General features: G+C 44.4%; 2 protein-coding genes across 2 annotated transcripts in view; both read right to left on the bottom strand.

Annotated features, from left to right (window-relative positions):
- Nucleotides 1–12: 12 nt before the first annotated feature.
- Nucleotides 13–7,896, bottom strand: LOC135504573 (E3 ubiquitin-protein ligase ARIH2-like). Its single transcript, XM_064923281.1, has 15 exons — nucleotides 7,788–7,896; nucleotides 6,120–6,538; nucleotides 5,737–5,804; nucleotides 5,551–5,623; nucleotides 5,228–5,369; nucleotides 4,815–4,936; nucleotides 3,885–3,994; nucleotides 3,624–3,741; nucleotides 3,454–3,504; nucleotides 3,275–3,296; nucleotides 2,955–3,106; nucleotides 2,329–2,472; nucleotides 2,010–2,078; nucleotides 676–792; nucleotides 13–495 (listed from the first exon to the last, which is right to left on the bottom strand). Exons 2-15 carry the CDS (start codon nucleotides 6,357–6,359, stop codon nucleotides 424–426), a joined length of 1,500 nt encoding a protein of 499 aa, XP_064779353.1. The 5' UTR covers nucleotides 6,360–6,538; nucleotides 7,788–7,896; the 3' UTR covers nucleotides 13–423.
- Nucleotides 7,897–12,430: 4,534 nt separating this feature from the next.
- Nucleotides 12,431–12,506, bottom strand: part of xpc (xeroderma pigmentosum, complementation group C) — a 29,367-nt gene continuing 29,291 nt past the window's right edge. Inside the window, exon 14 of the mRNA XM_064923280.1 lies at nucleotides 12,431–12,506. This exon is cut by the window's right edge and continues 1,292 nt beyond it. The gene's annotated coding sequence lies outside the window, so the exon portion shown is untranslated.

Raw genomic sequence — 12,506 nt, 5'->3', positions numbered from 1 at the left:
TCTGTACAACCGTTGAAAATTACAGCATTTCTTTAATGTTTTTTTTTTTGTTTGTTTTTTTACGAACTATCAATTTACAGAAAAAGGTGAACAATGTGAGAAGAAAAAAAAGAACAAACAGGTAGAGGGATGGTGGGATCGTGTGGGAGAATTATGAAGGTTTCTTTTTTTTGGCGGAGTGTTAAAGCATGTTTGTGTTCACGGTGTGTGCGCGCATGCCCTCTCATTTCATGTTTAGTGTGTTTGAATGTGGCGTTCTTGACATCTAAATGGGAGGAGGGATACAGTCACACCATTCTGGGACCCTGTAGCAGACACAAAGAGCGCTTAACAAGGGAGGGATGAGTGTGCGGAGCCTTAGACAAAGGGATGGAAAGTGAAGGAGACAGGGAGCTGCTGGTGCGTCGCAGTAGTCTGGAGACTTCAGGTGTCGTGGAAATCCTTCAGCAGCGTGCGTCTCCTCTGCTCAGCAATGTGCATCTGATTCTCCAGATCCTGAAAGAGAGCGAGTGGAAGAATTTAAAGTGTTCAGTGTCTAAAACTAATACGGTGCCTAGGGACGTACATATTTCAGGGGTCCTTTCTGATTTCCCAAGGCGTGCCATTAACCGGCAACTCCCGTGCTCCCGACCAATGGAAGTCTTAATCTGGGAACATCTTCACCCTGTTCCTTACCCCTCTGTCATTAGCACTCAGCTCCCCCTCGCTCCCACTCTCGTAGCTGTCTGCTCGCTCCACCTTCCAGGACAGGTTCTCAATCTCCGCTTCCAGCTGGGCTTGCTGGTATTCAAACTAAATAGGACAAACAGCATTCATTAGGCTACTTTTTCATTATAGACAGCGCGTTTAATTTTTTTATATTTAAAAAAAGTAAAATTAGCAACTTGCAGCACCATCCCTGTAAATGAATCTCATCAATTTGAGTCAATGGCATCTTTGCGGACTGCAAACATCATTGAGTGAATGATTCTATAACCCCCTTGCAAATGTTATTAGCAGAATAAATGTGCTTAGCAAAAAAAAGAAATAATCTGTCAATTACAACAGTTGTCAGTAGCTTATGCCTGCCCATGCCATAACCCCACTGCCATCATGGGGCACTCGGTTCACAACGTCTACATCAGCATACCCCTCACCCACACGACACCATACACGTTGTCTGCGGTTGCGAGGCCGGTTGGACGTACTGCAAAATTCTCTAAAATGACATTGGAGGTGGCTTATGGTAGAGAAATTACCATTCAAGTCTCTGGCAACAGCTCTGGTGGGCATTCCTGCAGTCAGCATGCAAATTGTACACTTCTCAAAGTATCTGCATGTTTTAGAGTAGCATTTTGACCCCAGCACAAGGTGCACCTGTGTGATGCCATTGAATCAGCTTCTTGATATGCCACACCGGTCAGGTGGATGATTATGTTGGCAAAGGAGAAATGCTCACTTACAAGGATTCAAACAAATGTGTGCACAAAATGAGAAATAAGCTTTGTGCGCATGGACAATTTCTTGGATCTTTTATTTCAGCTCATAAACCACTTTACATGTTGACTTTATATTTTTGTTCAATGTATATTAATGGAATGCAGTAGTGTAACGTATTTGAAAATACTACTTAAGTATTTATATTTTGGATAACTTTTACATCACTGAACAAAATGTACTTGTTATTCTATACATTGTCCCGACACCCATAAGCACTCGTTACATGTTGAATGGAAAACGGTCCGATTGAAACTTAGAGAACATACCTGGTGACCCTGGCTTTCCTTAATACAAGGAATTTGAAAATATGTTTAACTTTTGATACTGAAGTATACATCGTAGCAATTACATTTACTTTTGATTCTTAAGTATATTTAAAATCAAAATAGTGTTAAAAACGAAGTAGTATTTTGTCCTGGGTGGCTTTCACGAGAGTCATTCAGGTATCTTTACTTTCACTCAAGACAGTTGGGTCCTTTTCCCCCCCACCGCTGACAGAATGTGGTAGTTTATACTAGACAGACACTCACCAGTTTTTTACGCGGACCAGACTCCATGTAATAGGCGTAGGGGTATGTATACTGCAGAGTGTAGCGACACTGTGGGACAGGCAGATTAGAGATCAGCACGACTTGCCATTGGGTCAAGGAGCAGTGTAGTGCAGTAGGTCAAATAAGAAACCTGATAACCCTTTCACACCATTATGCCGAACGGAACCAAACTGCGCCACATCAGATTCACACACTTGGTTTGGCACCTCTCAGGTAACAATAAAGTTGTGTGAAAAGCCCATGAAAACATGCGTGTTTTACTGTGTGCGTTTGGTCCTTTGGCGTGGGAACGTAGTACCTTGGCCAGGAGCTTAGCAGCGTTCTGCATGTACTGCCAGTCTATCCAGGTGCCCAGGTTGTTCATCACCCGCTCTTGGATCTTCTCCTGGATCCGCTGGTACGTCTGAGCCTCCAGCTGGAGACTCTTATTGTGGTTCTCCCACTGAAGAACACAAATACAGTCAAGAAACGCACTTCTGGGTGATTCTGACAAAGATCTGTGTTCATTTGACATGGTGTCTTTGCTTCTATAACACTCAAGAGTTGAACATGAGCGGTATTTGACACATGAGACCGTTGCCATAATCTAAAAGTACCAGAGACGACATGCAGACTACTTCTGTGGAAGTTTGTGTGACTGAGGAACATGTGTACTAGCCTAAAAAGTGCACCGCATGCATTAATATAATGATTGACCATTTTTAATGTATGGCGCTGGTTGACATCACATGTACTGACAGCGGTGTAATGCCACGAGGTAGACAAACCAACTGATTGACACTGTTACTCTGGCAACGCATAGGTGTTTGATGTAGTTCATGTCACAGCTGAAAGGTTCACTGAATTCCATACAAAACTCAGTGTGCACAGAAGTTAAGTACTCGTCAGTGATGGTATCATGTTAGTGTTTCGTAGTCATCTCACCCTCTCAAAGTAGAAAAGGTATTTCTTGAGGGCCTCTCTGGCCTGTGCCTGCTGGCTCTGGTTGACGATGTCTGGGTTCTCCTTGTAGCGACTGCACTCATAGTACTCACTGCCATGGGTCTTCCAGTCCCCCAGACACATCCAGCAGAAGTCTACACACATACAGATGACATTAACGGGAAAAAACAAGGCGAGCTCAATGTCAAATGGGTTGCATACGGTTTGAGCCCGTTAAATCAGCAGAACGTTGGGGGGTAAATTGATGGGTATAAAGGCTCATTTGGTGTTGAGCTGTAAGAAGCCGTATAACAGATACACACCATGTTTGCACTTGGAGCATTGCTGAAACAGAGGGGAAACACAATGTCAGACACTTAAAAAGAAGCTGAAGTAAAAGTAGACCTTCGTAGAAAAGCTCCAGAGATTTAAAGGAAACTAATGCGAACGAGAATGTGCTGATCGCCGGCACAACCCAGATGCAGATTCCATTACCACTCACCATGTGATTGCAGCCCCCGTTCTTCTCAATGCAGATATTGCACTTGGGACACTGGGGGGGGGAAGAAGGAAATGAAGGGGGGGGGAGTCATTACAGACAAAAGCACAGGAGAATGTTGGAAAACCACACCTAATTTCATTGTGTGCGCGCGAGTGTGTGGACCGTCTCACATCTTTAGTGTGGGCACTGATGTAGTTGGCCGTCTCGGAATCGTCTGCACATTTGGTCAGCCACCGTCGGACAGTCGGGCAGTCTGTTGGGGCGTGGTACATGGCCCGGCATTTGAAACTGAGACAGTGGAGATAGTTATAAGGGCATCCACAGGGAGTCAAATGACATGACCATATGTTTATCCGACATGATACACATGACTCTAAGAAATGGTGTACTGATCTGGGTGTAAGAGTTGTATGTGCTGGCGTCGGTCTTACCAGAAGACCTCATTGCAGTGGATGCACTGTACTCTGCGGGCCCGTGGCTCCTGCACTTGGATGACGATGGGGCAGTCTGCCCCTGGACACAGCTGCAACTGGAAGTGGCTCTGGAGAGAGAGAGGAGGCTTGTTCAGTCCAGTCTATCGACATGTCTGTGGACCATTCAAATGCATCCTTGGTCAGAACTAAACTTAATTTATACTCAGTCCGACTCTGAAGACCGCTGATGCGCCTGTCGGTTTCCTTGTCGCAGAGACTTTTAAAAGGCTCACCTTTGACAGCTTCTAGAAGTTCTACATTTCTCAAAGAATGCACTGCTTTAATTGTCACATTTACAAATTTAAACAGGCTATTTTTAACACCACATTGCCTTGTAAATAATGATTTTGTAACACGTTCACTTTAATGAACAAAATTCAGCTACAGTCAAAATGTTAACAAGCTAGCAAACCAATATACCACTCGGTAGCTCATTTTGGTTGCCTGGCTTGCTGGACTGACATCCTTAATATTTTAACAGATGGGTTGATTGATATTAAATTAGAGCAGGTATGCCATTTGGACCATCCAGGCTGCTGATGTCATGCAAACACCTTTTGCGTTTATATAATTTCTCATGACATTACTGCAAACATATCACCGTCTACAGCTGTAGTTAGACCCACTGTAAACCAGCCAAGACACCGGGCCTTACCGACAGCTACCTTCAATAGCTAGGCAGGTCCTGACAAATATGCACACTGGCTGAAAGACGGACATTTAGAGGCCGATAGTTTCCTTTTATTAAACGGTTGTTGCTCAAGAACAAAAGCTGCAGGGAGAAACAGAAAGAGGGACAGAGACCAATAGAAAGAGGGACAGACAGACCGAGGGAAGCGCCGACAAGCAGCCAGACAGACCACCAGAAGGACAGGCTGAGACTCGTACCTCCACATAGTCCCTGAAGAGGTAGCGTCTATATTTGTCCTTCAGCTCCTCACCAGACAGCAGCGAGAGCACAAAGTCTTCTGGCATTTGGAGGGAACAGTCCTGGGCCATACAGGAGATGCCTGCACAGAGAAAGACCGGCCATTTTAAATATTTTAAGCATACACCCTGAGCATAAAAAATATCTTGAGAAACATGGATTTCAAATACATATTTTGAAATTTTATACGAGACAAATTTAAAATGAAAATATCCAAGGTACAGACATCAGAATATGATTGCAAGTAAAGGCTATCAAATAATTGTCACCGAGGTTCATCTTCAAAACCTATCATGTCACTATTCTCAAAGAAACAAGCTGCTGACCTCTGAACACACTGACAGGTCGCATCAGCCCTAGCAGCACTGCTTACCCACTCCCATCCCATCTTTGACAAGTACAGTGCAATGCTGCTCCCAGCATCCTTTGCAGAAGGAGTGCTGACAGGGCAGCGCGAGCAGGGTGTCCCTCCGAACCAGCTGCAGACACACCCCACACTGGAGGGACTGAGGCGTCTGAGGACCGAAAGAAAACACACGATAGTCAAATGGTGTCCCATTGGCCAAATCTGGTCAGTGACAGTTCAGACCACTTACACAACTAGAACATAGAGTCCCTGTACCTCTCCAGACAGAACCTTGAACTTCACTCCAAATACATTACAGACTCCATAGAAAGAGCACTCTTAGTACTTACGGGAACTGATCTGCAGGTGCTGCTGGGCTGGACCTGGGCATCAGACAGCAACTGAGATGAACTTGATTTGTATCTAAAAAAAAGGCAAAACCAGGGCACCAGAAGTCATATTCGAACCAGTTGATCAGAATATTTGCATAGTGTATGAAAATATGAGTAAGTAGGACTGAACTCGTGCGTGTTTACCTGTCCAGAATTTGTGACACTTGCCAGTGAAAGTGCACAAGGACCAGTTTGGCTACAGCAGGTAAAACCTGTCCAGAGAGAGGACAGAGACTGTTCTCAGGAGGCAGAAGCAGAACCTTCAAGTACTTTGATTACTTCTTTAAACTGATAACTACTGAGACTGGAAAGATAAGCACCTCATAACTAGAGATCATATGACCGTGCCACAGATATGGTCCCCCCCCGTCCCCCCATGAGAATGAATGTGTGGCCCCTAACCCAACTCACATATTTTCACACCCCTACTAGTTACAGTTAAGATTGAGGGTTTGGTAATTGACCCTAGATGTGGTTAATGGTAAAAATCTACCTCAATTACCCCTAAAAACTAGCCCAACACAAACCTTCAGGATGGCGGCGATACTGTTGACCTCGTCGCAGAGCACCTTCTGACTCTCCCTGTAGTCGAGGCAGGTGAACTGGTACTCCTCTGGGTCAAACGAGTCAGACCCCTGCTGCTCCATGTCTCCGGCCACGCCTTCATAGTAGTCGGCTATGTCCCCCTGGTCGTCGTCGTCCCCCCCGTCATCATCCTCAGAGTTGACCCCGAGGTCATCCTCGTTGATGTTCATGTCCACAGACATTCGCCGGCAGAGACGCCCTCACTCTAGGACTGGCTCTCTGGCCGCCGGAACCACCTGGGGAACTACAGAGCCCAGAGAAAACGGCTCCACAAACTAGCCCAGCACCGCTCAGCAGCAGCGGAAGAAGCAGAAGAAGTTACACTCCCCGTCTTTCATGAGGAACCGTCGAGGTGGATGCTCTGAAAGGAGACAAAGAACTTGAGGATAAACAGGAGGGGGGGGGATATAAAATGGTTCAGAAAAAAAAACCTTGACAATGGTTGAGTCTGAGGATATTTATATGGACAAGTTATATGATACAGAAGAACGGGTCAGGGACACGGTGTGATGTTCATTCGTCTGAACTCAGGTCAATGGAACTACAGTGCGCCATAAAGTCAAGGTCTCTCTGCACTAGACAGAAAGGTCTGCTCCAATACCCAGCCACTTATGTGATTCACTGAATAGAGATCGACCAAAACTTGTCCAACCAAAGCTTCAGAAAGATCGGGAAAGCACAGATATCTCCCATTACCCCTGGGACTTTCCTTTCTTCTAGTTGTACATTAGACAAACAATATGATAACACGTGTGGGATACAAAGCACGGGAAGCGGCTTAATGTAGCGGTTTAAAGGATTACATGACGATGTTTTCCCCTACTGACAAGGCGGTAGGACAGTAGGCACAGGAGCAGCCGCGTGACATACCATCTAGTCCTAATAAGAAAAACGTGAATATTCAGCCACCTATAGTGACTTCTTGCATTCCCCCCAAAAAAATATCTCCACGTAGTGGGCGGTGTGGCGATTGTCGGTCTATTTCGGATGTCTGCTCCTGTCCTACGGTTTGTGATGGACTTTGTGGCATGAACATAAAGCCATGGATCACCGCAGTAGGCAGCCAGGAGTTTGATATGTGACTTGCAATATTGACCTGGCCCCCAGGTCAGTGCTAGACGCTTGTTTGCATTCCCTACATGCTATAAATAGGCACTTATGCATACACGATATCATAGACGTAGTTAGGTGTGTACAGTGTAATACATCAAATGAGGTGGGTTCTGGCCGAATACAGAAACATGACTGTCTCGTAGCTGGGTTTGCCTAGCCAATTTCCCAGCGCTAACGTTTGGCGAGCTAACGTTAGTTAACATGGCTAGCAATAAAGTAGAGTTAACCACAAGCCGTTTTCCAAATAATTATTTTAATAATCAATAAAACACTATCCTAGACATAGGCAACGTAGATCAACAGCGGTGCCATTGTTCCACCCCGGAATTCACTAGAACTGATACATAACGAGTCGCTGATCCCCCTAGCCGCCGCATCTCTCACACGCTAACCCGGGGATTGGCATGTAAACAAGGCCGTCTGTGGATCGTTAACAAACTAACTTACCTTATCGTTGGCATAACGCTTCCACACCAAGTACTGAAGTCTCTACTTACCTTCCAGGCTGAGTTGGGTCGCCTTGCAAATGACGCCAAAAGAGGATTTAAGTACCAGGAACAATTCTGAAAAACTCGCCAGCTAAGTGGAAGACAGAAAGTAAATTAATATTCAAAAATTGCGTCACTTCCGTGTCTTCATCGATGACACCCATTGGACAGTTATATTATTCAAGGCGGGTACCCAAACCAAGGAGATTCGATTAATCAGGCTCGGACGCCGGGTTAGACATGTTTTACACCGGGTGAAAGTTGATCGCATTCGTTTTGGAACCGGGCGCATGAGCCATGTGCCCCGTTCATAACCAACCGCGAAAAAAGTCACTAAATTAACCACGTGGAATAATGTGTGGGATTCTATATTTTCACATGCAAAAACCGCTTTATCTACCTTCCCAATGATAATGCAAGCATATCTTTTATGAAAAATATATGTTTCTGGACAATACACCATGCTGCCTGGCTGGCAACATGACCGAGCGATGCAGATTACTGTTCATTTGAGAAAGGCGCTCCTCCCTCACCACTTTTGCCCGTTCACATCACGGGCCATAGACCGGTGCCCCGCGGTTTGTATAATCGAATCGGCCCACTGTAATAGAAGTTTCTAGGGAATTAACGAATAATCTACATTTTAATTATTTGTCCATTTCTAATACCAAGAAATTCTTCTAACAATTAGCAGGAATACAGACACAATGAATCAAGGTTTTAAGAACTGGCTCTGGCCAGACTCTGCATCAACAGTACATGAACAAAAGTAATGAAATGGAAAAAATGCCTATATGTGGGACACAATGACATAAAATCAGTCGGGTTTAAATAATTTATGAAAGAAATCAACAACACTCTCATGACTATTTTCTCTGAGAGGCTGGGAATATATTTATAGCTCGGATGCCTGTGTAATCCTGAGGATGCATTCTTGGCTGTGGCTCAGTGACTGTCTGTCCTTGGATCGTGTTCTTCATAACATTTCTATTGCCGGATTGCAACCAACTGAAAGTTGCATATACCGCCACCTACTGTACTGGAGTGTGAGGCCGGTTACAGCATCCATATTCTGCCTATTTGTCTTATCGCAAATCAAATTTTATTGGTCACATACATATATTTAGCAATGTTATTACGAGTGTAGCGAAATGCTTGTGTTCCTAGCTCCAAAGTGCAGTAGTATCTAACAATTCACAACAATATAGACAAATCTAAAGTAAAATGGAATTAAGAAATACAGTACCAGTCAAAAGTTGTGAAACACCTACTCATTCAATGATTTTTCTTTATTTTTACTATTTTCTACATTGTAGAATAATAGCAAAGACATCAAAATTATGAAATCATACATATGGAATCATGTAGGAACCAAAAAAGTGTTAAACAAGTCAAAATACGTTTTATATTTGAGATTCTTCAAAGTAGCCACCCTTTGCCTTGATGACAGCTTTGCACACTCTTGGCATTCTCTCAACCAGCTTCATGAGGAAGTCACCTGTAATGCATTTTAATTAACAGGTGTGCCTTGTTAAAAGTTTGTGGAATTGCTTTCCTTCTTAATGCGTTTGAGCCAATCAGTTGTGTTGTGACAATGTAGGGTTGGTATACAGAAGATAGCCCTGTTTCATAAAATACCAAGTCCATATTATGGTAAGAACAGCTCAAATAAGCAAAGAGAAATATGATATGCCTTTCCATCTGGTTTGCGCTTTGTGGAACTCTCATTTGTTTTTCAACAAAACAATGACCCAACACACCGCCAGGCTGCGTAAGGACTATTTGACCAAGAAGGGGGGGGATGGAGTGCTGCATCACATGACCTGGCCTCCACAATTACCTGACCTCAACCCAATTGAGATGGTTTGGGATGAGTTGGACTGCAGAGTGAAGGAAAAGCAGCCAACAAGTGCTCAGCATGTGCAAACTCCTTCAAGACTTTTGGAAAAGCATTCCAGGTGAAGCTGGTTGAGAGAATGCCAAGAGTGTGCAAAGCTGTTGAAGAATCTCTTTGAAGAATCTCAAATATATTTTGATTTGTTTAACACTTTTTTGGTTACTACATGGTTCCACATGCGTTATTTCATAGTTCTGATGTCTTCACTATTATTCTACAATGTAGAATATAGTAAAAATAAAGAAAAACCCTGGAATAAGTAGGTGTGTCCAAACTTTTGACTGGTACCGTATATAAATATTAGGACGAGCAAAGTCAAAGTAGCATTGACTAAAATACAGTAGAATAGAATACAGTATATACATATGAAATGAGCAAAGCAGTACATTATGTAAACATTATTAAAACCATGAGTGTTCCATTATTAAAGTGACCAGTGATTCCATGACTATGTATATAGGGCAGTAGCCTCTAAGTTGCAGGGTTGAGTAACCGTGTGGTAGCCGGCTAGTTATGGCTATTTAACAGTCTGATTGCCTTGAGATAGAAGCTGATCACCCTGTATTTACCACCTACTGTCGTGTAGGATGAATTCATTACACTTTGTGACACAAAACGGAAGGGAAAATGACGCGGGGAAGAAAATAAATTGCCCTAACCCCACACCCATTAAAACCTCAGCACTATTCGACTACTTGGCCCTATCAATCAAATGTATTTATAAAGCCCTTTTTACATCAGCCGATGTCACAAAGTGCTATACAGAAACCCAGCCTAAAACCCCAAACAGCAAGCAATGCAGACGTAGAAGCACGGTGGCTAGGAAAAACTCCCTAGAAAGGCAGGAACCTAGGTAAAAATCTTGAGAGGAACCTGAGGGGTGGACAGTCCTCTTCTGGCTGTGCCGGGTGGAGGTTATAACAGAACATGGCCAAGATGTTCAAATGTTCATAGATGACCAGCAGGGTCAGATAATAATAATCACAGTGGTTGTAGAGGGTGCAACAGGTCAGCACCTCAGGAGTAAATGTCAGTTGGCTTTTCATAGCCAATCATTCAGAGTTAGAGACAGCAGGTGCGGTATAGAGAGAGTCGAAAACAGCAGGTCTGGGACAAGGTAGCACGTCCGGTGAACAGGTCAGGGTTCCATAGCCACAGGCAGAACAGTTCAACCTGGAGCAGCAGCACGACCAGTTGGACTGGGGACAGCAAGGAGTCATCAGGCCAGGGGTATGAGGCATGGTCCTTGGGCTCAGGTCCTCCAAGAAAAGACAAAGTGAGAAAGAGAATTAGAGGGAGCCTACTTAAAATTCACACAGGACACTGGTTAAGACAGGAGAAATACTCCAGATATAACAGACTGACCCTAGCCCCCCGACACATAAACTATTGCAGCATAATTACTAGAGGCTGAGACAGGAGGGGTCGGGAGACACTGTGGCCACATCCGACAATACACCCAGACAGGGCCAACCAGGCAGGATATAACCCCACCCACTTTGCCAAAGCACAGCCCCTACACCACTAGAGAGATATCTTCAACCACCAACTTACTACCCTGAGACAAGGCCGAGTATAGCCCACGGAGTTATCCACCACGGCACGAACCCAAGGGGGGGGGGGGGGATCTTCCTGCCAACCCGGACAGGAAGATCACATCAGAGACGCACCCAACCTATCTGATCTTACACAAGGCCGGCAACCTGGGAGGACGGGACACTATCATTCAAACACATCTTCTAACTCTTCTGCAGTAAAATCTTACACACCCAAGTATTTCTCTGCAGCTGCCACCGCAACATCTATTTTCAGTGATTTACGTTCCATTTCTGCTAAGCCAACCTTATTGAAGCACGTTATTCTTATCACTCTTTATTGGCCTCGGCCTACTCACAGGGATCTTCTTAGGATCCCTCACCCTGGACCCATCTTCCTCTACTATTCTCTTCCCTGCCTCAGCATACTACACCTTCTGTACTACTCTGATGCTGGCAACCTCAACCTGCCTCTCTCTCACCGGACAGTTCTGATCTCCAGCACTTTTTCCATCTATTCTACACATTCCTTTGTCCCATTCCCTCCTGCACACTTCTCACATCTAGGATTCTCCCTCCTACATACTGCTGCAACATGACCATACGCTTGGCACCTAAAGCACCTTAATGGGTTCAGGACAAAAGCTCGCACGGATAACTGACATATCCTAACTTGACTTTGTCGGGTAAAGACCGCATCAAAATTCATCAGGACATTTTGGCTCGTCTGTTTCACCACGCTCTCCACTGGGCGTTTGTTGCAGCAAACGGCGGGCATCACAGACACTGGGACTTGGATCATGTTGGGAATCCCTGACCTGCAGAGTAATCCTTGAGGAGGTTCAATTAATCTCGCCCGGGCTCCCGTGTAGGCGTGATTTGCACCAGGTGAAAGTTGATTGCATTCGATTTGGAACCGGGCGTGAGCCAATAACCCCACGGCGAAGTCAGCTCAAAACAAAAATGACGTAATTAAGCATGTGTCGTAATAGAAAGCAATAGCAATGACATCTTTTGTAGGCACCAACTCCGCCATGGTTCGTTGAACAAAGCCTATGGAAAAACAAATGGAGTTTTTGTTTAGAATAAACGGCGAAACTAAGGTCTGTGGTAATCTCCTTCAGCCAATGTCACTTTGTGAATTTTGAAGCATTTATGTAATAACGCACAATAAAAAGGATTGTTGTGATATTTTCTCATAGAACAAATGAAAACAAAAACAAGTTTAACATTACATTTATTTGATGGAAAAAGAGCTGTTTCTAGACAATGCACCGACATGACAACATGACCAAG

This window comes from Oncorhynchus masou, chromosome 18 (genome assembly GCF_036934945.1).
Source record: "Oncorhynchus masou masou isolate Uvic2021 chromosome 18, UVic_Omas_1.1, whole genome shotgun sequence".
Classification (NCBI taxonomy): Eukaryota; Metazoa; Chordata; class Actinopteri; order Salmoniformes; family Salmonidae; genus Oncorhynchus; species Oncorhynchus masou.
The sequence above is the reverse complement of the archived record's forward strand: the minus strand, read 5'-3'. Positions and strand labels throughout refer to the sequence as shown.

Excerpts from the sequence above, each read along its gene's own strand:
- LOC135504573 (XM_064923281.1), bottom strand. The coding sequence starts at position 6,359 with ATGTCTGTGGACATGAACATCAACGAGGATGACCTCGGGGTCAACTCT. Across the intron at positions 3,742-3,884 it reads CACTGCAATGAGGTCTTCTG|TTTCAAATGCCGGGCCATGT; the intron begins GTAAGACCGACG and ends CCACTGTCTCAG. Across the intron at positions 3,107-3,274 it reads ATGCTCCAAGTGCAAACATG|ACTTCTGCTGGATGTGTCTG; the intron begins GTGTGTATCTGT and ends GTATGTGTGTAG.